A 23170-nucleotide genomic window follows, 5' to 3' on the forward strand; every position below is an offset into this window, starting at 1 on the left:
CAGTGAGCACACTTGTTTGAGAGTCCCACAGAAGGCCGTCCAGTGAAGGTCCTCAAAATTATCTCAATGGAGCCTTCAGATGTTGAGGAAGACAACACCACTCTTAATACGAAGAACAGTGAGGTTGAGTTTACTACTTGCTAAAGCAAAAAAAGAATGATATTTACAAAATATAATCTCTCTGACAAAGTAGAACTGATGCAAAGGGTTTTGAGAAGTGAGGGTTTCAGGGACTGGCAGATTTTCAAAACTGGAAATGTCCTACAGACTTGCTCACTTAACTGGTGTGTAGAGATAGGACTTGCCTAGAAATCGGTAGGGAAGGAGGTCTATTCTTCCCTAGACGGTAAAGAATTCGCCTGCAATGCAGGAGACCTGGGTTTGATCCCTGGGTTGGGAAGATCCCCTGGAGGAGGGCCTGGCAGCCCACTCCAGTATTCTTGCCTGGAAAATCCCCATAAACAGAGGAGCCTGGCGGACTACAGTCCGTGGGGTCTCAGAGTCGGCCACAACTGAGTGACTAAGCACTAGCACAGAGAGTGGTGCACTGTGGGAAGCAGGAGTGGAAGCTTGAGTGCTGATGCTTACTGGAGTAGGGCTGTGGTTGCCTGGCCGCCTTGCAGAAGCAAGGGGCTGTCATTGATTGACTGACTTACAGGCATGGCTATTGGGCAAAGCAGTTACTGTTTGGGACAGGTTTGAACTAATTCTATGATTACTTGCTTATGGCTTGGAACAAGAGCCAGAGAACAGGCAATGTTTCCTTTTCTTGAATTTGGAGCATAGAAACTTCTTTTATTCTCAACATCTCCTGTTTCTGATAGCTGCATTAGAATCTAATTTAAAATCTTTACTCAGTAGGCAGTCAGGAATCATGGGTATTTTTAAGCAGAGAAGTAACTGATGAGATCGTTCATAGACTTGTAAAAGGTGGATTATAGAGGAGAAGAGAAAGTCCAGAAATTGAGTTAGAAGACTGTTGAAAATGCTAAACTTTAGAATGTTCTGAGGCGTAGCCTTACTAACAGGAGAGGAAAGCAGACTTTATGTTGCATTAACGTCTTCCTTTTCCTTCCCTTTTACCACTCTCTCTGTCTCTCATCAAGTGAAAAATTAACATCTATGCCAAGGAAGAATTGCTAGTGAATATCAAAATTGTCCTAATTACTCAATCAGGAATAACTTAAAAGCAATTAATTTAACGAAAGAATGCTTTGCTTTCTTACCATTTTCTTGGTTTTCTTAGATAATTAAGTTGAAAGCTGAAGCCCGACTGGACCTACTAAAGCAGATTGGTGTTTCTGTCGACACATGGCTAAAGAGTGCAATGAACCAAGTGATGGAAGAACTGGAAAATGAACGATGGGCCCGCCTTCCTGCAGTGACTAATAATGGAGCCTTACACTCGGTACAGTTTCTCTTGAATATGATGGGCTAACTTCACTAACGGATGCTTTTCTATGACTGTGTAACCAAACTTGATGATAGCCAAAATTTCAAAGAAAAAGTAATGGATTTTCTAATGGTTTGGGGTTTTTTCCTTTAGTCTATCACTAATTGAGTTAAACTTAGTGCAGGAAAGAAAGAGAGAAGAAAAAAATAGTACTTTTTAAAAGTACATTATCCCATTCATAAAAGTAGGTATATTTCTTATTCAGAGGTAGCAGGATAAAAATTTTAGTCTAATCTTTCCAAAGTTTTCAGAGGTCTTCTTCAGTGTAAATGAAAATAAACATCCAGAGCATTGTAAACAGTGTTGAAGAAGGGAAAGGAACACAGTCTGTGACTTAGTCTGTTCAGTTCACAAGGACTGGCACACTCTGCTCACAGTTTCTTTCTTTCATCAGGGAGACAGTGCTACAGGTATAGGTTTATGAATAAGGCCAGAACTCACGCTTAAGTTTTCTTACTCAGATTCAGAGTGTTCTCCACTCTGATGTCATCCAGTTCAACCATGGTTTTTCATCCTGGAAATCTGAGTATCAGAAAAGTTCAGTGATTTGCCTGGTAATACATAGGTGGATATATAATGCCTTGCTGGTCAAACTGTTTTTTGCTGCTATCCCCCTACCCATTATTCTCTCTCATCCAGTGTATTTCCATATGGCATTTATTACAATCTGTATTTGTCTTGTTTTATTTTACTTACCATCTGTCTTCTTCCCTGAAATGTAATTTCTATGCCTACCTGGTTCACTGTTCTGCACAGCAAAGTGTCTGGCACGTATCAGTACTCAGTAAATGTCTGTTGAGGGACAAAGTGAATGAATCAATAGATAAATGGAATAGTGTGTTTCTCAGTCAAACTCTTTGCAACCCCCTAAACTGTAGCCTGCCAGGCTTCTCTGTCTGTGGAACTTTGCAAGCAAGAATATTGGAGTGGGTTGCCATTTCTTACTCCAGGGCATCTTCCCAACTCAGGGATCAAACCTATGTCTCTTGTGTCTCCTGCATTGGCAGGTGGATTCCTTACCTCCGCACCACCTGGGAATCCCAGATGGCATAGTAGCAAACTAATTCTCTAATCTCCTGACTTTCCACCATATCCATAGTGCCTCTTCAATATTTGTGCCCTTCAGATAAAAGGAATCGAGCTAGAGAAAGTGGCCATAGTTCAAGAACATTCTTGGAAGTTTTGTCAGTTTTTTCACATGGCATTCTGACTTTCTAATGAGAATAGACTTGTGCATTTAAAAAAGATTGTGAGTGCATGTGCATTCTAAGGAAAAGCAATCTACTGAAGGTTTATTTTTATTTCACTATTAATGGTAATCCAGCTGGGGAAAATAAGTATGTATCACCTATTTGACTTTGGGGTTAGAAGAACTACCCTGTTTCCAATACAACAAATTTGCTCTATTGCATGGAATGTCTCTTCCCATTGCATCTTTTAAAAGCCACAACTTCCACCTAATTCACGTTATTCTGTTTAACAAAATTCTTATGATGATAGCAAATTACAGATACATTCTTGCTTTTGGCTTCTTCAACAGTACTTACTACTGGCAACTTATCAACCCCATGATTTTCCTCAGACTAGCATCTTTTCTAACTCTATCAACTGGGCAGGCACTTTTCCCTATGTGCCCACTTCCTGGGCAAATTGGAGATGAACAAAACTTGGTGTTTTTCCTCAAAAAGCTTACAAACTGGTAGAGCAAGCAGACATCTATGAATCTTAATGCTACATGGAAGTGTATGACTGAACTATTGTATAGCAAACTTAAAATTGATTAACTCCTAACTCCTCAGCACATATTGGAAAAAGTCTCTGGATTTCAGAAATTCTAAGATACCCTCCAGCTCCAAAATCTCATGATTTTGTAAAATTGTACCAGAAAAACTTAACATACTTCATTTTATTGCATTTCACTTTATTGCACTCACCAACAGTTGCATTGTTTAACAAATTAAAGGTTTCCTTTTTCATTTTACATTTGTTGTGGTTATCTGTGATCAGCGATCTGGGATGTTACCACTGTAACATTCTGGAGCACCACAAATCCCACCTGTTAATTGATAAATGTTTGTGTGTTCTGACTGCTTCCCTGACTAGCCATTCCTCTGTCTCTCTTCATCTCTTCTGGCCTCCCTATTCCCAGAGATGCAGCCGTATTGAAATTAGGCTGATTAATAATCTATAGAGTGGTCAGGTGAAAGGGAGAGTTGCACATCTCAGTCTGAATCAAAAGCTAGAAATTATTAAGCTTAATGAGAAAGGCCCATCGAAAGCCAACATAGGCCAAAAGCTAGACCTCTTGAGCCAAACGTTTGGCCATCTCATGGATACAAATGAAAAGTTCTTAAGGGAAATGAAAAGTACTGCTCCAGTAAATATGTGAATGATAAGAAAGAGAAAAGGCTTTATTGCTGGTTGCAAGGAAGTTTTAGTGGTCTGGATAGATGATCAAACCAGCCACAACATTCCATTAAGCCAAACTTAATCCAGAGCAAGGCCCTAACTGTTTTCATTTCTATGAAAGCTGAAAGAAGTAAGGAAGCTGCAAAAGAAAAGTTGGAAGCTAGCAGAGGTTGGTTCATGAAGTTTAAGGAAAGAAACTGTCTTTGTAACATTATAGTGCAAGGTGAAGCAACAAGTGCTGATGTGGAAGCTACAGCAGGTTATCCAAAAGATCTCGCTCAGATCATTAATGAAGGTAGTCACACTGAAAAATAGATTTTCAATGTAGACAAAATAGCTTTGCCATGGGAAAAGATGTCATCTAGGACTTAGATAGAGAGAAGGCAATGCCTGGCTTCAAAGCTTCAAAGCACAGGCTGACTGTTTTGTTAGGGGCTAAGGAAGCTGGTGACTTTAAGTTGAAGCCAGTGCTTATTTACTGTTCTGAAAATTCTAGGGACTTTAAGAATTATGCTAAATCTACTTTGCTATGCTCTGTAAATAGAACAAAACCTGGATGACAGTGTATCACTTTACAATATGACTTTATGGATATTTTACACCCTACTAAACTAAACTACATCTTAGTTTAAGATCTACTACGCAGTCTTCCCTGGTGGCTCAGGGGTAAAGAACCTGCCCTGCCAGTGCAGGAGACAGGGGTTTGATCCTTAGCTCGGGAAGATGCCACATGCCGCAGAGCAACTAAGCCCATGAGCCACACTGCTGAGCCCATGTGCTGCTGCTACTGAAGCCTGCACCCTGGAGCCTGTGCTCTGCAATGAGAGAAGCCACCGCAACGCAAAGCCCTCCCACTGCAGCTGGAGAGCAGCCACTGCTTGCCACAACGAGAGAAAGCCCATGCAGCAGCAAAGACCCAGCACAGCCAAAAAACATAAATAAATTTAAAAAAATTTTTTTAAAGATCTACTACTCAGAAAAAAAGATTCTTTTGCTAATATTACTGTTCATTGGCAATGCACTTGGTCACCCAAGAGCTCTGATGGAGATGTACAATGAGATTCATGTTGTTTTCATGCCTGCTAATACAATATCCCTTTGGTAGCCCATGGATCAAGGAATAATTTTGATGTTCAAGTCTAATGACCTAAAATATACATCTTGTAAATCTGTGGTTGCCTTAGATAGTGATTCTTCGGATGACTCTAGACAGAGTAAGTTGAAAAGCTTTTGGAAAGGATTCACCATTCTGATGCCACTTAGAACACTCATGATTCATGGGAAGAGGTCAAAATATCAGTATAAACAGGACTTCGGAAGAAGTTGATTCCAACCCTTGTGGGTGACTTTGAGGGATTCAAGAATTCAATGGAGGAAGTAATGCTAGAGTAGTAGTAATAGCAAGAGATCTGGAATTAGAAGTGGAGCCTCAAGATGTGACTGATTGCTACAATCATGTAATAAAAATTTAATGGATTAAGAGTTACTTCTTATGTATGAGCAAAGAAAGTGGTTTCTTCAGATGGAATCTACTCCTGGTGAAGATGTTGTGAAGATTGCTGATGTAACAACAAAAGGTTTAGACTATGACATGAACTTAGTTGATAAATGAGGGTTTAAGAGGATCGCCTCCAGTTTTGAAAGAAGTTTTACTGTGGGTAAAATACTATCAAATAGCTTTGCACGCTACCGAGAAATAGTTCAAGAGAGGAAGAGTCAATCAATGCCACAAACTTCAGCGTTGTCCCATTTTAAGAAATTGACATGGACACCCCAGCTTTCAGCAGCCACCACCTTGATCAGTCAGCATCCATCAACATCAAAGCAAGACCTTTTTACCAGCAAAAAAATTATGACTCACTGAAGACTCAAATGATAGCATTTTTTGGCTATAAAGTATTTAATTAAGGTATATAAATTTTTTAGACATATAGTATCGCATGCTTAATAACTACACTATAAACATAGATTTATGTGCACAGAGATTAAACAAGTCAATCCTAAAGGAAATCAGTCCTGAATATTCATTGGAAGGACTGATGCTGAAGATGAAGCTCCAGTACTTTGGTCACCTGATGCACAGAACTGACTCATTGGAAAAGACCCTGATGCTGGGAAAGATTGAAGGCAAGAGGAGAAGTAGACAACAGAGGATGAGTTGGTTGGATGGCATCACCGACTGGATGGACATGAGTTTGAGTGAGCTCCAGGAGTTGGTGATGGACAGGGAAGCCTGATGTTCTGCTGTCCATGGGGTCACAAAAAGTCAGACATGACTAAGCGACTGAACTGAACTGACTTTATTGTGGTGGTCTGAAACCAAACCCACAATATCGCCAAAGGTATGCTTATTATACCAGCTAGAAAAATGGGAGAGAAGGAAATGTCCTCATGAAGGAAATGTCATTTGGGATTGGCTTTAAAGAAATTTAACAAGAGATAAAGGAAGGCATCTGAGTATGAAGGAAGGAAATGAAGGAGATGTCCCTGGTATAGTGTCTGGCAGTGAGTAGTACAGACTGGTTGTAAGTGTTGAATAAATTGGGTATTTTTGACAACCATCCCGAAACATCAGCTCATCTAGAGACATGTCCTATCCTCTGTGAAAGGAGCATTTTGCAATCCCATTCCACTCTTTCTTCCCTCTGGTCACTCTACAGAACCTGTGTTTTCTCAGTTTCAGCTGAGGGATGTATTTAGTGGATGCTCTACTAACAGTATAAATAAGGGAAAGATGTAAGCATAGAATAGTTTAATGAAGTCCCAATATTTATTTAACCTGACTTTAAATGACAGCCCTGAAATAACTTGGAGGAATTTGTAGCTCTTCACACTGACAGCTAGCTGGAGAGGAACAGAGAGTAGAAATACACATTCGGGGGCCAAATTATTTCTTCCATTACAGATGCCAGCAAAAGCATTAATCATCAGGTTTAGAATTCCCTTTCGTCTGGAAAACATAGTTAATAGTACTATTAGACATTACTAGTGTAAAGTGCCCTATGGAGATAAATATTTTTTAAACATATATTGTTTATCTTATAGAATAAGGAAGGGACTATACTTTCTTGAGTATTAACTCTTTGCTTTCTGTATTATGCTGTGGTACAGAATATAGGAATAGGAAGGGAAAAAAATCACAATATAGCAATATTTTTTCATGGAGAGCATTCTACTGGTATAATCATTCAGTTGATGGTTAATCAGAGCCTGCATACAGTCTCCTATGATTGGATTGCTGCCAGTGACCCAGTCACCCCTTCTGTCACTTATCCCTTCTCATTTTCTTGCCTTCTCTTACTCAGAAACCCATACCCAGTTTAAAACCTAATTTTGAAATTATATTAATTGTAGAATAGAAAGATTATATAACTTCGATAACAAAAAATTAGGAAGTATGGCAGAGAAGAAAATTTAAAAAGCTCCATCCTTATAACACTGTTAGCAACTTAGTTGAATTCCTTCCTCTTTCTACTGTTCCTTTTTTGAACACCTTTATCATAATGTTAATTTTGAATATTTTTATCTAACATTCCATACTGATGGATGACCTTCATAATCCTTTTCATATCTGTGTAATATCCCATCAGGAATGCGTTCACTTAACTCTTTATGTTTAGTATTTGGCTTGCCTCCACATAGTCTAAATAACACTCTTTAAAACATTTTTTACACGTTTTTTTTTCATACTGGGGATTTTTTTCTGTAAGTTAGGATCTTAGAATTACTGAGTCAGAGATTCTTTGTTTGAGGTTGGTTTATTTTTGTTCTTTCTGTCTGTTCTTTTTTCCCCTCTAGATTTTCAGACTATAGCTGACAGTGTTTACATGACTTCCTTGTTTTCAGCCACTTCCCCCAACTACTATGCCAAGGCATCCTGACAATCTATTCTGTTGGGAAGCATCCCTAAGTATATGAGCATTTCACAGAGTTGCATAGAAATAAATTCTAGGTCTATTCATTATGAAGATCATGCTCAGTATGTGTTTGAAAGGCAAGAGTAAAGATTTTAAACCTTTAAGATGCTAGTTTGCTTCCCATCTGCCTCAGTAATGCCTTATAGTCCTTGCATCCAGTAGGCTTTGTTTTTATAACACAGAAACCTGTTTGTTGGCTTGAGCTACATCCCAAAGAAACGAACAATGGATTTTCGTGATGAGATAAATGTAAACTGTAGAAAATAATGGAATACACCTACAAAAATCTTCAGTTGCTTTTTTATTTACAGTATTTTCAGATGGGCGTTCACCTTTTTACTGGACTAAACTCCATTCTCAAAATGTCCACACTTTTAATGAAACTGACATTTCAGGTTCGCAGTAGGATCAGTTTAATTCAATTCAGTAAGCATGTATTGAGCCTTCACTCCTCATGAGACCCTTTGCCAGGGGCTGGAAATTACCTAGCTGCATATAATGACTGTTGGGTTGGTGTCCACAGATCAAGAGAACCAGTGTCTACTGGCAGCCAAGGCCAAAGATGGGCATTGAAAAGCTAGAGCATTTCACTTCTAAGAGAAGTTATCTCTAGCCGTGTTATGTTCTTTGACTTTCTCCATAGCCATAACAAGTAAAGTGCTTGACACAGATCCTTACACATGATTCATGTTCAAAAATATTAATCTGAACTTTAAGCAGTTTATTCCAGTTCTACCAACTAAGCTTAAAATACTACCAAAAAGAGGGTATTCACTTTGGTAAATCATCTATTCTGTACCAGGTACCATGTCAGGCACATTCATTTGTTATTTTAATTAGTGATCACAACCATCCTGAATGTATTTACAGATGAGAAGATAGAAGAATTAACTATCTTGCCCAGCAGCACGCACCTAGTTAAGTGGAGAGAGCTAGGATTAGAACCCAAATATGTCTGCCTCTAAAGCCCTGCTTTTTTTTCTCACTCCTTGGATGACTCTTTATTCCTCTAAACTTTTTCGTGATTCATTTCAATTGCTGTATTTTTTTTTTTCATTTCTTGTTTCAAGCATCTGGTAAATCGTCATTGACTACCCTATTTTGATGTAATTAATGGTCTTATAGCATCTTCAAGTACTGTGCAACCAGTTGTCATTAAAATTTCCAAGCTTTATTATTCTTAACAGTTTTATTGAAGTATAATTGAAATACAATAGATTACAAATATTTTTAAAAATACACTTTGCTTTGTTTGACCTCTTTCATACAGCATGATTATTTTGAGTAGCATCCATGTTGTTACATGTCAGTCTTTTAATTGCTGAGTCATATTCTGTTGTATGAATATACCACAAAATTTGTTTATCTGTTCACCCTGATGATGGGCGTTTGAGTTGTTTGGGGCTCTTTCAAATAAAACTGCTATGTGTGTATGTTTTAGCTGGATCATATAGTGGCTATATGTTTAATATTTTAAGTAACTCTCAGGCTATTTTCCAAAGTGGTTGTACCATTTTACATTCCTATCAATGGAATACTAATGCTCCAGTTGTTCCACTACCTTGCCGATAGCTAGTATGGTCAATCTTTTTAATTTTAGATATTTTAATAGGTGTGCAGTAGTGTATCATTATAGTTTTAATTTGCATTTCACTATTAATGTTGAGCATCTTTTCACATGCTTATATTCCGCATGTATATCTTCTTCAGTGAATTATCCATTCAGATCTTTCAAGCATATTTCATTAGGTTGTTTGTTCTCTCTTTATTGCATTTTGAGAGTTCTTTTTATACTCTGGATACAAGTATTTTATCAGATAGATGATTTATATAATTTTCTCCCAGTCTGTGGCTTGTCTTTTCATTTTCTTAACAGTATCTTTCAAAGAGCAGAAATTTTTTGGTTGAAGCCCAACTCACTTTTTTTTCTCTTTCATGGACCCTGCTGTGATATAACTAGGAAACCTTTGTCCAACCCAAAGTCATAAAGATTTTCTTGTATGTTTTATAATTTTAGGTTTTACATTTAAGTTTGTGATTGTGCGAGTTAAGAAGAGTGAGTACAATTCTTTTTTCTTGTTGTTGAAAGGACTGTCATTTCTCTACTGAAATGCCTTTACATCTTTGTCAAAAATCAACTAACCGTATATGTGTGGGTCTATATTTGGCCCTCCTATTCTGTTTCATTGATCTATTTGCCTAGCTTGATGATAATGCTGCTATGTCTTAATTATTGTAACTTTTAAGTCCAGAAATTAGGTAAAATCTTCCACCTTTCTTCTTTTTCAAAATTGTTTTGGATATTCTCATTCCTTTGCTTTCCATATGAACTTTAAAATCGGTTTTCTACCAGAAAAACCTACCAGAATTTTTTCATTAGTATTACAGCAAATTTGTAGGTCAGCTTGAAGATATTTGATATCATAGCAATATTGAGTCTTTCAATTGTCTTTCATTTCTCTAAGCAGTGTTTGATAGTTTTCAGTGTGTGGATGTTGCACATCTTTTGTCAGACTTATCTCTAGTTCATAGTTTTTGATGCTGTGCTAATAGTTTTTTATTCCAACTTCTGATTGTTCATTACTAACATATAGAAATACAATTGATTTTTGTATATTGATTTTGTATCCTACAACATTGCTAAACTCATTCATTAGTTATTGTATTTCTTATGTAGATTTTCTATATAGATAATCATATAACCTGTATACAAAACAGTTTTACTTCTTCCTTTCCAATTCAAAATGCCTTTTGTTTCCTTCTTTGCTTACTTCCCTGCCTTATCGTAACAGCTCCAGTGTCCAGTACACTGCTTGAATAGAAGTGGTGAGAACCAATGTGATGTTCTTGCATTGTTCCCAAACTTAAGGAGAAAGCAAGTCTTTCACCATTAAGTATGATGTTCACGGTAGAACTTTTTGTAGATGCCCTTTCCCATGTCAAGGAAGTTTCCTCCATTTTTGTTTAGTTTACTGATAGGAATGGATGTTGAAGTGAAGTGTTAGTTGCTCAATCATGTCTGACTCCTTACAACCCCACAGGCTATAGCCCGCTAGGCTTCTCTGTCTAATCTCTTCTCTGGGATTCTCCAGGCAAGAATGCTGGACTGAATTGCCATTCCCTTCTCCAGAGGACCTTCCTGACTCAGGAATCGAACCCCAGTCTCCTACATTGCAGGCAGATTCTTGATAGTTTGAGCTACAAGGAAGTCCTAAATATTAAATGATTTTTCTTATTAATACGGTGATGTACACTGATGATTTTTCACATATTAAACCAACTTTGCATTCCTGATGAACTATTATCCTTTTTTTATATTGATTAGAATTGATTTGTTAAAATTTTGATTAGTGTTTTATATGTCTGATTATGGTGGATTCTTTATTAGTCTATAGTTTTCTTAAACTGTTTTTGTCTGATTTTGGAATAATGCTTGTCTCATAAAATAATTTGAATCCCTTTCTCTTCAATTTTCTGGACATTTATATAGAATTTTTTTCTTCCCTAAATGTTTAGTGGAATTCACCAGAACCTAGACCTGGAGGGGAGTTTTGTGGGAGTTTTTTATTAAGCAACAAACTCAATTTCTTTAACAGAGATAGGGTTCTTCAACTTAGGCTTCTTGAATGGACTTTGATCATTTGTGTCTTTCAAAGAATTTGTTGGTTTCATGTAAGTTGCCACATTTATTGGCATAAAGTCATTCATAATATTTTATTATTTGATTGTCTGGAGGATCTGTAGTGATATCACTTCTCCTACTCCTTGATGTTGGTTATTTGTTTCTCCTTTTTTTTCCCCTTGATCATCCTACTAGAGGTTTATAAATCTGATGTATCGTCACAAAAAAACAAAACAGCTTTCGATTTCATTGACTTTTTTCCCTGTTGTTTTCCTGTTTTTTTATTTTATTGATTTCTGTTTTTTATTATTTCCTTTTTCTGATTAGTTTGGACTTGATTTACTGTTTCCTAATATTTTTAACGTGGAAGCTGAGGTCACTGATGTGAGACTTTACTTCTTTTTCAGTATAGGCATGTCATACTAAACATTTCCCACTGCTAAGTGACTTCAGTCGTGTCTGACTCTGTGTGACCCCATCCCTGAGATTCTCCAGGCAAGAACACTGGAGTGGGTTGCCATTTCCTTCTCCAGTGCATAAAAGTGAAAAGTGAAAGTGAAGTCGCTCAGTCATGTCTGACTCTTTGCGACCCCATGGACTGCTGCCTACCAGCTTCCTCTGTCCATGGGATTTTCCAGGCAAGAGTACTGGAGTGGGGTGCCATTGCCTTCTCCGACATTTCCCACTATATGTTGCTTAAGCACCACCACACAAACTCAGATACATTGTGTTGTTATTTCCATTCAATTTTTTTTTTCATTTATTTTTATTAGTTGGAGGCTAATTACTTTACAATATTGTGGTGGGTTTTGTCATACATTGATTCCATTCAATTTTAAATATTTTCTAATTGGTCTTTTAATTTCTTCTTTGTTTTATGGGTTGTTTAGAAGTGTTATTGAGTTTCCAAATATTTGGGAATTTTACAGATAACTTTCTGTTAATGACATAATTTATTTCCATTGTGGTCAGATAACATACTTGAATCATTTTTAATTTATCAAGACTTGTTTTATGGCCCATTATATGGTATATCTCAATAAATATTCCACGTGTACTTGAAAAGAATATATAATCTGCTGTTGTTAGGTGTTATCTTCTATGAATGTTAATTAAGTTGGTTTGTAGTGTTGTTCAAGTCTTCTGCATCCTTACTGATTTTCTAATTTCTCTACCTGATGCCCTATGCCTTGTGAGGTTTTCTGCTCTGTTAAGGAGGGAACAGGAAATATTCCCAGGCCTGTGTGAATGCTGAGGATGGTTCCCTCTAATCCTTTGAGGGATTCTGTCAGTGGCTTCAGGTAGTTCTTGATGTATACGTGCTGATCAGTACTTAGCTGAAGACTTAAGGAGGACCCTCTGTAGATTTCCAGAGTTCTCTCTATGCATTTCTCTTTTCTTCATTACTGTGGAAACCCTAGCCACTTAGGCCTTCCTAAAGTCCCAGTTTCGTGTCTTTAATTCCATTAGATCACCAGGCTCTTCCTGGGTTCCCTTCTGCTATATCTCATCTTGAAAACTTTTTTCAGATAGTAGGTTGGGGAAATTGTTTGTTTCCCGCAAGGATCACTGTTCTTCACATAATGTCCAGTGTCTTGAAAACTGTTCTTTTGTAAATTTTGAGCATTTTTTTAGCTGTTTCTGGAAGGTTTAAACCTGGTCCCTGATACTCCATCTTGCCTGGAAACAGAAATCCATTTGGCTGATATTTTCAACATCATCTTTTGTAATATACCTGTGTTGTGTTTGGAATGATGTTCACTGTGATCACTTTTCTGTCTAGATGGAATTCAGAGGTTCTGCTAACCACTTACAAGGAGCTGTCTTCCTCTAAGCTGGATATCACCAAATTTTTTTTTAATCTATCTTCTCCTTTCCTCGTAAAAACAACAATTATGTATTGTCTCCTTTGTACCAAGCATATATTAAGGGTTTAAGTGTTGCCTCACTTAATCCTCATGATAACTTTGTTAAGAAATAATTGTCTTCATTAAAGAGATGAGGTAATTGAAGTTGAGAAGTCAAATAATTTGCCCAAGGTCATTTAGCAAGTAAATGGCATAGTTAGCATTCAAACCCAAGTCTGTCAGATCCATAAAGCTGATGAAGCCCTTCAGAGATAATTTGCTGAGTGAGGTCAGCTACTAAAATCAACTCAGAAAGGTTCTTCTTATCTGCCATTGCAATAAGAGTAAGCATTTTACAACATCTCAGAAAGGAAAATTATTAGTACCACTGGAAAGAATAGTTTTGATTAAAATTCTGTCAGATGACAGGAAGGAAAAGGGATAAGTGAGCAGTTAAGAAACAGGAAGAATGTGCTTTTAGAAATGCTAGGTCAAGAAAACATTGCAACAGTTTTAAAAAAAAGAAAAGAAAACATTGCAACAGTTAAGTTACAGAAGGTGGAAGAGGAAAAAGGAAGAAGCTGTCCTGAGATGACATACTTTGGAAAACTGCAAGAGCGATGCAAAAGTATGTAGCAGTGACCCCTGCTGCCGCCACTGCAACCTTCCATTCCTTTCTGTGAGAATCAAAAAATGAATTCAAAATAAAGAAGAAAAATGTTTAGTATCAGATAACATTGCCAAGATGAAACATTTTGAATTGATTCCCAGTGTCAAAACACAGTACATATTAACATTCTTTACACTGTATTTTTGGAAACTTGCTCTACCCACATTGGCTTTAATTTTTTTTATAGATGTGTGGGTGTTTTGTTTTGCTTTTTGTAATGCCCACAGTTGTCTGTAACCTTTTCTAGAATATAAAGGCGTCTTCCAAGTGTATGTAAATATGTTTGTTAGTTTGGGGGCTTCCCAGGTGGCGCTTAGTTATAAAGAACCTCCTGCCAATGCAGGAGAGTAAGAGGGTTCGATCCCTGGGTCGGAAGATACCCTGGAGAAGGGCATGGCAAGCCACTCCAGTATTCTTGCCTGGAGAATCCCATGGACAGAAATCTGCTCTGACCTTCTTCTCAAGTCACTCTCTCCATACTCACAGAGCCATCTGTGCACTTAGCATTTGAGTATGCTGACTTCCCACTCTAGGTTGTGAACTCCTGCAAAGCAGACTATGTCCTTCATTTCATATCTCAGAGCCTAGCTTAGTGTTCAGCATTTAGTAGATGTTTGATATTTTAATTAATTGTTCTACCATAAGGCCCAATTCTGACTATCCATTCCTTATATCCTTACTGTGTAAACCTTAGTGCCTTTGTGTGTTTGAATATTGGGAAAATTAGCCAAATGAGTGTTTGTATGTAGCTAGAAACCAAGAAACCTTTGAAGTTATTTTGTTTCTTCTTTACTGGATTTTTAATTTAAAAAGTAAAACATACTTTTTGTTTATAGTTCAGAGACATATAGAACAAGCCAATCTCCTCTATTCTCCAGTCTTAGTCCTTCTGACTCTGCCTACCTCTGTCAGATGTTTATGCTCATTTAAGTGTTATTCACATTTTAATGTAATAGACAATACTCTAGATAAATACATTTTTACACTTAATACCATTTTAATTAATATGTGCCTTTTAGCTATGGCCAGTAATACACATTGAAACTGTATTTATTTTGCTTGTGCTACATTTCAAAAGAAACTGTGCCCTTTTCTGTGGCAAAATATACATAACATAAACTTCATCATTTAAACCTTTTTATTTTTTATTTTTTTTAAACCTTTTTAAAATACAAAGTTCAGTGGCATTAAGTGCATTCACAATTTTTTGTGCAACCATAACCATCATCTATCTCCAGAACTGTTTTCATCTTGCAGAAAGTGAAACCCTATACTAGTTAAACAGTAGCTCCCCATTCTCCCAGCCCCCAAATCCCTGACAACCAACATTCTACTTTCTGTCTCTATAAATTTGACTACTCTAGGTAGTTAATGTAAGTAGAATCATGCAGTATTTATCTTCTTTGTGACTGGCTTATTTCTTTTAATATTAATGCCCTTAGGGTTCACCCGTATTGTAGTGTGTGTCAGAATGGCCTTCCTTTTTAAAGCTAAGTAATATTCTGCTGTCATATACCAGTTTGTTCTTCCACCCATCTCAGTGGATGCTTGGGTTGCTTCCACCTTGTGGCTATTGTGAATAATGCTGCTGTCAACATTGGTATACAAATATCTATTCACATCCCTGCTTTCAAATTCTTTTGGGAAAAATAATTGAAAGAATAGAATAGAAATTAAAATTGAAGAGCATTGGGAGTACAGAAGTGAAATTGCTGGGTTATATGGTAATTCTATGTTAAACTTTTTAAGGAACCATCATAGCATTTTTCCAAAGCAGCTACACCATTTTACATTCCTACCAGCAGAGCACACATGCTCTAATTTATCCACATCTGTTTTTTAAAGTAATTTTATTTATTTATTATTTTTGGCTGTGCTGGGTCTTCATTGCTGTGCAGGTTTTTTTTTCCCTCAAGGATGTACCAGTTTACGTTTAAACCAGCCATAGATGAAAACCTGTTTCCCTACATCGTTGGTAGCATTTAGAAATCTTTTTAATGTTTGCTAATATGATCAGTTTAAAATGGTAAGCGGCCTTCATTAGTCAGTATTTAACTGACTTTTGGTTTTAAAAAGAAAAAAAAGATCCCAGTCCTCTCATAACATGAAAAATGCAAGTGAGAACAAAACAGATACTTTCCTATGTGCAGTTGAATGAGTAAATTAACATTTTGAAACAATCCAGTTGTTTTCTGCTTTCATGCATCTTCTTGAAGTAACTCAGTAAGCTAGCCAGTGGCCTCTCATTTTTCCTAGCTTAATGCAGATACTGAAAGAGAAGAAGGAGAAGAGTTTGAGGACAACATGGATGTTTTTGATGACAGCAGTTCCAGCCCTTCTGGTACCTTAAGAAATTATCCACTCACCTGCAAAGTTGTTTATTCCTATAAGGTTTGTATTTCTCTAACATATTTCTCATGTTAAATTGTGACAACTCTGAAGATACAAGTAATGGTATCTACCCAGCCTCTTATGCTGTACTTACCATAATGTTGGTGTTGCATTCTTATTAGAGGCAATATAACATAACGGAAAGAGCCTAGGCTCTGATGGCAGACGGCCTCAGTTAAAATCTTGTCTCTGCCAGTTACAAGCTACATAACTACGCTAGTCCCTTGGTCACTGTGAGCCTCAGTTTTCTTATCTATATTATGGGGGTAATACTATAGGGCTAATGTGGAGACTAAATGAGATAAACTTGTATAGCAAAGCATTTAGCACAGTGTCTGGCATCTAGCAAATTTTCTGTAAATAGAACTCCTCTCCTTATCAGTTGCCTGATTGGCACAAGGCTCTCCATTAGGATAGTTCTCAAAATTGGTATTAAAGTAAAATTGCTTGAAAAAACAGTTTTGTTAAACTTTGCCTATCCTAATATTAATATAATTACCTCTTGTTTCCAGGCTAAGCCAGGTACCTAGATAAATAGATTTTTCTTTAGACTTCCAAACCTGATTTGGTATAATAGTTTTTAATGTCTCTCACCCATGCCCTGCTTTCACATTACCATTTTACTCAAAATAGATTGAGTTTCTTTTCCCAGTTCCTCGCTTTTCCTCACTCTTTTCATCAGTCAGTAGCCAGTCCTGTTGAGTCCACCTCCAAGATATATCTGGAATCCATTCACATTTCACATCTTGGTCTAGGCCATTACTTTGATTAATGCAAAAAAAAGTAATAATTGGTAGCCCTTCTTCATACTTGTCTACCAAGAATCCACTTTCCACCCTACAGCCAAACTTATCTTTAACACATATAGAAGATTATTTTATTCCCTTGTCTAAAACTCTTTTTAAGCTTTCAATCACACAAGGAAAAACCAACTCTTTACTAGGTTCTGTAATGTCCAGACTGATCTGGCCCCTGCCAGTCTTCTTAGCTTCATGTCAGACCAACCCACTGAACCTACTCACTACACGTTAGCAACTCTGGCTGCCTTTCAGTCTTCAAAAGCACTGTGCTCCTTACTGACTTGACAACTTTGCACTTGCTTTCCCTTACCTAGAACTATCTTTTCCCAATTCTTGGTTGGCTGCCCAGTGCTCTCCGTATAGGCTCAACTCAAATAGTACTTCCTCAGGTTTCTCCTGACCACCTAAATACATAACTAACTTCCCAGTCACTACTCTATCCCATTGCCCCTCTGTCCTCATTTATTAATTGACACTATATAAAACCTATCACCAAACAAACTTAATCTTGTTTGTTTCCACATTTCTTTATCTAACTCTGCACTAAAGGCCCCTGAAGGCAGAAACTTTGTGTGCCTTGCGTATATGTCTTCAGCACCTGGACAGTGCCTGGCACATAGTTGGTCCTCAGGAAATAATCGTGGAACAAATAAATGAGTGATGTGAGGAAAGCATGAACAAATGAATCCCTTTCATTTTAATGAATTCCTTTCATGTTAATGCCATACTTGAGGAACAACAGAGGAAGTATGTGGAGAGATTCTTAAGCATACATGGAATAGTCTCACTCCCACCAGCACCATGCCTGGAGAGTGAAAAACTGATATTATTTACTCCTCGATATCAGTGATTACCAGACTTCTTTTCATTTAACATCCTTTTATTATATATTTAATAATACTTCTTCTTTTCTAAAAGAGTTGGGATTTGTCTTCCCAATGTAAACTGTTTTGATAATCTTCTGAAAATTTGAAGTCATCTTTAAAACACTTTTACAGTGTTTTTAAAATATTATACAACTAGGTTGGGATTGTTTCCCTGTCTTCTGTCTCAGTGTTATATTTATTCTGAAGTTCCAGAATTGAAATTTAAGGGCTTTAAATGGAGAGGGTCCTAAGTATCTGAGTGATTATTGCATCTGAGGAATTTTGCAGATAAGGTAGCATTTAGTGAGGTCAGGAGTAAAATCTTTCTAGTCACAATGATGAGGTAGAGAAGGGAAAGAGCCTTCTAAGCAAACAACAGATGCAGAGACACAGTTTGATAAGATAATAGAGTGTCCGGGAAATGTTAAACTCAGTGGTATGTAAGCATCAAACGTGGGAAACAGAGCAGCTGGAAGTAAAGATGTCAGATAGACCTGTAGATCGCCCCAGGGTTGGGTTTCTGTCCTGGCTGAAGGAAGCCACTGCGTGTCCTAAAATCATACTGTGCTTTAACGTAAGGGAACCCTGATCATGGTGTAGATATTCCAGAGAGGGTAGATTAGAGTAGAGAGAGGCTTAACTATAAGCCTAGTTGTGATTCCTATGGTCCAGATCAGCAAAGAAAGCCTAAATTGATCTAACAAGAGCAAAGAAAAGCTAAATTTAAGATTTGTTTCAAAAGCCTTAAAAATGCTTGTCACTTTGACCCTACTAGCATCTGTCCTAAGGAAATGACCCACAATATAGAAAAATATTCTGGGCACAAAATTTTTTTTCATCATAGTACTACTTTATAAGAGCAAAGTGAGCAGTCCAATAAGGAAATAATTAAATAAATTAACCATTCATATGATATAATCATAACAATATTATGAGGATAATTGAAAAATTACATTTGAGGGTTTTTTTGTAAGAAGAAATGATACATCAAGAAAGTAAAATACCAAATTGTACTACCTTAAGATCTCGATTATACCTATTTCTAGCTTTTCTACAGTGAACATTTACTACTTTTATGATCAGGAAAAAGCATATTGTTTTAACAGAAAACAGGAAATTTAGAGAGGTGGTAGTGGAAACAGAGGGCATGGCTGCTTCTGGGATTCTGGTGGTCACTGTGTATTAGGACTTCATGAGGTAGTGTGTGACCATGTGTTTATTTAATAACCATTTACTGACCACTTGCTGTCCTGGTTGGGATAAGTGAGAAGAATTACCTTCCCTGCCTTAAAGAAGTCATTCTATTAGAAAGCCCACAAGTGCAAACAACTAACTTGAGTGCCATAGTAGTCAGTGTTAGAGGGATGACCAAAGCCTTATAAGAATAAAAGGAGGAAAAAGCAACCAGCTCATTGTGGGTGGTCTTGGTATACATATAAGCCAGGCATCAAATCATAGGGTAATAATAATAGCTACCATTTATGAATTCCTATGTGCCTGGTATCTCTCTCTCTCGCTATACACACACACACACACACACACACACACACACACATATATATTTCTAATCCTTTCAATAATCCTATAAGGAAGAAATTATCAACCAATCCATTAATTCAACAAATGTTACCTGAGTACCTTCCGTGTACCATGCTGTGCTCTTTTCTAGGCTTGGAGATACAGCATTAATCAACACAGACAGAAATCTCTGCCTTCATGGAGCTTATGTTGTAATAGGCATAAAAAAGAAAACTGAGGCTCTGAAAGGTCTTACAGTCACTTGCCTGTAGAAACAGACTGAAGCTGGACTTGAGCTCACAGTAATGTAATTTCAGTTACCAAATGGGAAAGAGGATCGAGGCCTCTTGGAAGGAAGACAGAGAGACAGTACATAACATGGTATATTCAGATACTAGGGATTAGTTTGCTGGGGCCAAAACATCAGGAGACCACAGGGTCATGCAAAGGACTTGACCTTGTCAAGTGAAAAAATTGGTCACTGCTTAGGTATGGTATGATCAAGCTAGTATAACAATGCTATATATAGCACTGCTTATATTACAATGTTGGACAACTTGCATGGACCTTCATGACTTTTCTACAAGGACAGCAATATATTTAAAGGTGTTTAACTCTCCTGCTTTGCTCTCACACACATTGAAATCTGGTTGTATTGATAACCTTTTAAAAGTTTTGCCAGAGAATTAGGAAAAACATCTTTGTTATATAGGTGCCTTTTTCTGGTATATTCAAGGCATAGTGTGGTTTGAGATTATTGAAGAAATTCCGTTGGAAAAGCCAATCAGAAATCAGTGGACTCTTTTTTCCTCTTATTTTGAGGTCAGAGGTAATCTGCTTAAAATTCTGGTCCTGAAGTATTTCTATGATTAGTCAGCCATTTTCAATACTGATTTTCTGTCTCGAGTAGCTATTACAGCAATGTCCAGAATCTGGGTTTGATGAAATGTACATGCAGTGGGAAATGAGTCTTGGGAAATGAACCTTGCCTTATTTTTGCTTATGTAACTTGGAGATATTTTTATACTTTGAGGCTGTGAGATCTGAAAAACTATATGGTCTTAACTGATAGTTTTCACTGATCTTGAGACTTGGGGAAAGATTTTACAACTGTTCACTAAGAGCCAGAAGATGCCTGCAGATCCTTCCTGTTACATGTAACAGACAAGTCTCTTCAGGAAAAAAGTCTCTTCCTCTAACCCCTCTGCAGAGTCCCTGAGAGTTTGCCCTCAGATTCTACAGCCTCACGGGCAGCATTTGGGTGTCCAATGCCAGTGGACTCCTGCTTTTATTTACTTTTAAAATAAAAAAAGTCACAGCAACTTCTGCAGAAGCACCCAAATGGATCAGCCCAGTGTCTACAGTTAAGTTGGAGCATAATAAATCCAAGCCTTGACCGATATCAATCATTTCTCTCCTACAACTTACTTCTCTTGGCCACTGTTTTACGGTGATTGGAGACCAATTCCAGGCACTACTCAAGCTGTCATTCAATCCATATACATAGCTCTTTGCATTTTCACAGTCTGCACCTCCACTGTAGCCCTGTGGTGCAGTTCTCATTCACTGCTTTTACCTTTGCCTGTGCTTCCCAAACCATCATGGTTCTGTGCTTATTCATCCCACACTGACCCCACCCCACCCCCACCCCCATCTTCCCGAGAATGGCGGGATTGTCATTTTGAAGAAATGGAGGCATCAAGAAGTTGAATAACTTATCAATAGATACATAAGCTGGAGCTGGAACCCAGGTCCCCTACTCCAGCAGAGTGCTGTGTTCACTGAGCCTGACTGCCTCTTGAGGATTCCGTTTCTCCAGTTTTTGTTGTGGCTTTATTTTGTTTAGTTTTTAAGTAAAACTTCACCTCATTATGATAGTTTTACAACACTCAAATTTTTATGTTCAATACGTTTTTCAAAATCATTTCAATATTTTGATCCCCGGTTTTTGTTATGATCAGTTCACATCTGCTCTTTATCTAACCTTTTTAATTTTGTCCATGACCATCCTACATTGCAGGCTTCTCAACCAGATGAGTTGACCATTGAGGAACATGAGGTGTTAGAAGTGATTGAAGATGGAGATATGGAAGACTGGGTAAAGGTATATTCCTTTGCTCATATCACCCCTTCTTGTGACATTTTCAGGAGTTTGTTTTGGTTCTTGTTGTACTCTGTCCAAATTGTGTGTGCAAACCTGTTTTGTCACATGTCTTTTACTCAGGCTCGAAATAAAGTCGGCCAAGTGGGTTATGTGCCAGAAAAGTACCTACAGTTTCCGACCTCGAACAGTCTGCTGAGCATGCTGCAGTCCTTGGCTGCCTTGGACAGTCGGTCACACACATCCAGCAATTCCACGGAGGCCGAACTCGTTTCAGGCAGCCTCAACGGAGATGCCAGTGGTAAAGACTGAAACAAGGCACTCTTTACTTGGTCACATTTGACATAAACCCTGTTACCCTGGAGTCAGCCTTCAGCTGGTTAAAAACATGGGTTTATTCCCTTTCTGTAATGTATTTATTTGGCCACATGTATCCTGTACAGTAGAACCCTAGAGTTGCTTTTCAGTGAGTACAAAATTACAGCTCTGCTCATATTCCATTCAATACTCCTTTAATTGTCACTTGTGCATGGGGTGGTAGTAAGCGTTACCTGGTTGTCAGTGTTCTTACTGCATTTTTCTCTCTTGCTACCTAGTCTGTTTTGTGAAAGCACTTTATGACTACGAGGGCCAGACAGATGATGAATTATCTTTTCCTGAGGGAGCAATCATCCGAATCTTGAACAAAGAAAACCAGGATGATGATGGCTTCTGGGAAGGAGAATTCAGTGGGCGGATTGGAGTTTTCCCATCGGTGCTAGTGGAAGAACTTTCAGCCTCAGAAAATGGTGACACTCCATGGATGCGAGAGATTCAGGTGCACAACATGGGAAGAAAGTTGAATTAAAAGAGGTTTAAAGAAAATAACTCCCAAAGAGTCTGTTGACCTACACAGAAGTGGGCTGTGGTCTCAACCTCACCGTTACCACTCCCAATTTTTGGTTGCCAAGTTTCCACAAGACTGAGTTGGGAAGCAGAGACTTGTCAGTCAGGCTCTTGTGCAATGGCCTGTGCATGGCTTGTGCAATTACACAAAAGTGTAATATACACTTCACATCGCCCACATTCTGTTCTCTGAATTGAGGAACCGAAATACTAAACTGTGTGTGACCTACAAAAGACTGGTTTGGCGAGGAGAAAGAAAGAAATCGGAGAGGGAATGTATTGTCTTGGTGGTTAGTTTATACAGTAAAAATATTACCACCCTCTTTCTCTCCCTAACTATCAGAAACTCCCTGCCCAGCCCAGGTCCTGCTAGTCCTTTTCAGAGAACTAATGAGACTGCCAGAGCCCCATGTACTCAAGTGGCCCAAGGCTTACTTCATAATAGCAAAACTCGTCTTTATGGTGAACTCCTAATTCAGATATGTCACAACAGGCCTGGCAAGTCCAGGGCCATAAGGAATATGTCTGCCCATCTTGCTTGTACAGTATTATGACCACTGAACATGACAATTACAAAGCCTGGGGAAGTCAGAAACTCAGCCAATTATTTTATCTTCTCTGAAAAATACAACTTGTCCTTTTTTTTGTTCTTCACTGAATTGACTAATTTGATATGTTTTCAGTAGAACTC

General features: G+C 37.8%; 1 protein-coding gene across 4 annotated transcripts in view; it reads left to right on the plus strand.

Moving 5' to 3' along the window:
• FCHSD2 (FCH and double SH3 domains 2) overlaps positions 1 to 23170 on the plus strand; it is a 247863-nt gene that overhangs the window by 218629 nt on the left and 6064 nt on the right. For all 4 annotated transcript variants that reach the window (XM_020902752.2, XM_020902754.2, XM_070473282.1 and 1 more), the window contains 5 exons: positions 1247 to 1408; positions 16175 to 16309; positions 21514 to 21597; positions 21718 to 21895; positions 22191 to 22411. In XM_020902752.2, the coding sequence (XP_020758411.1) occupies positions 1247 to 1408; positions 16175 to 16309; positions 21514 to 21597; positions 21718 to 21895; positions 22191 to 22411 (780 nt within the window). The remainder of the gene's footprint in view (positions 1 to 1246; positions 1409 to 16174; positions 16310 to 21513; positions 21598 to 21717; positions 21896 to 22190; positions 22412 to 23170) is intronic.

Source organism: Odocoileus virginianus, chromosome 10 (assembly GCF_023699985.2).
Source record: "Odocoileus virginianus isolate 20LAN1187 ecotype Illinois chromosome 10, Ovbor_1.2, whole genome shotgun sequence".
NCBI classification, from domain to species: domain Eukaryota; kingdom Metazoa; phylum Chordata; class Mammalia; order Artiodactyla; family Cervidae; genus Odocoileus; species Odocoileus virginianus.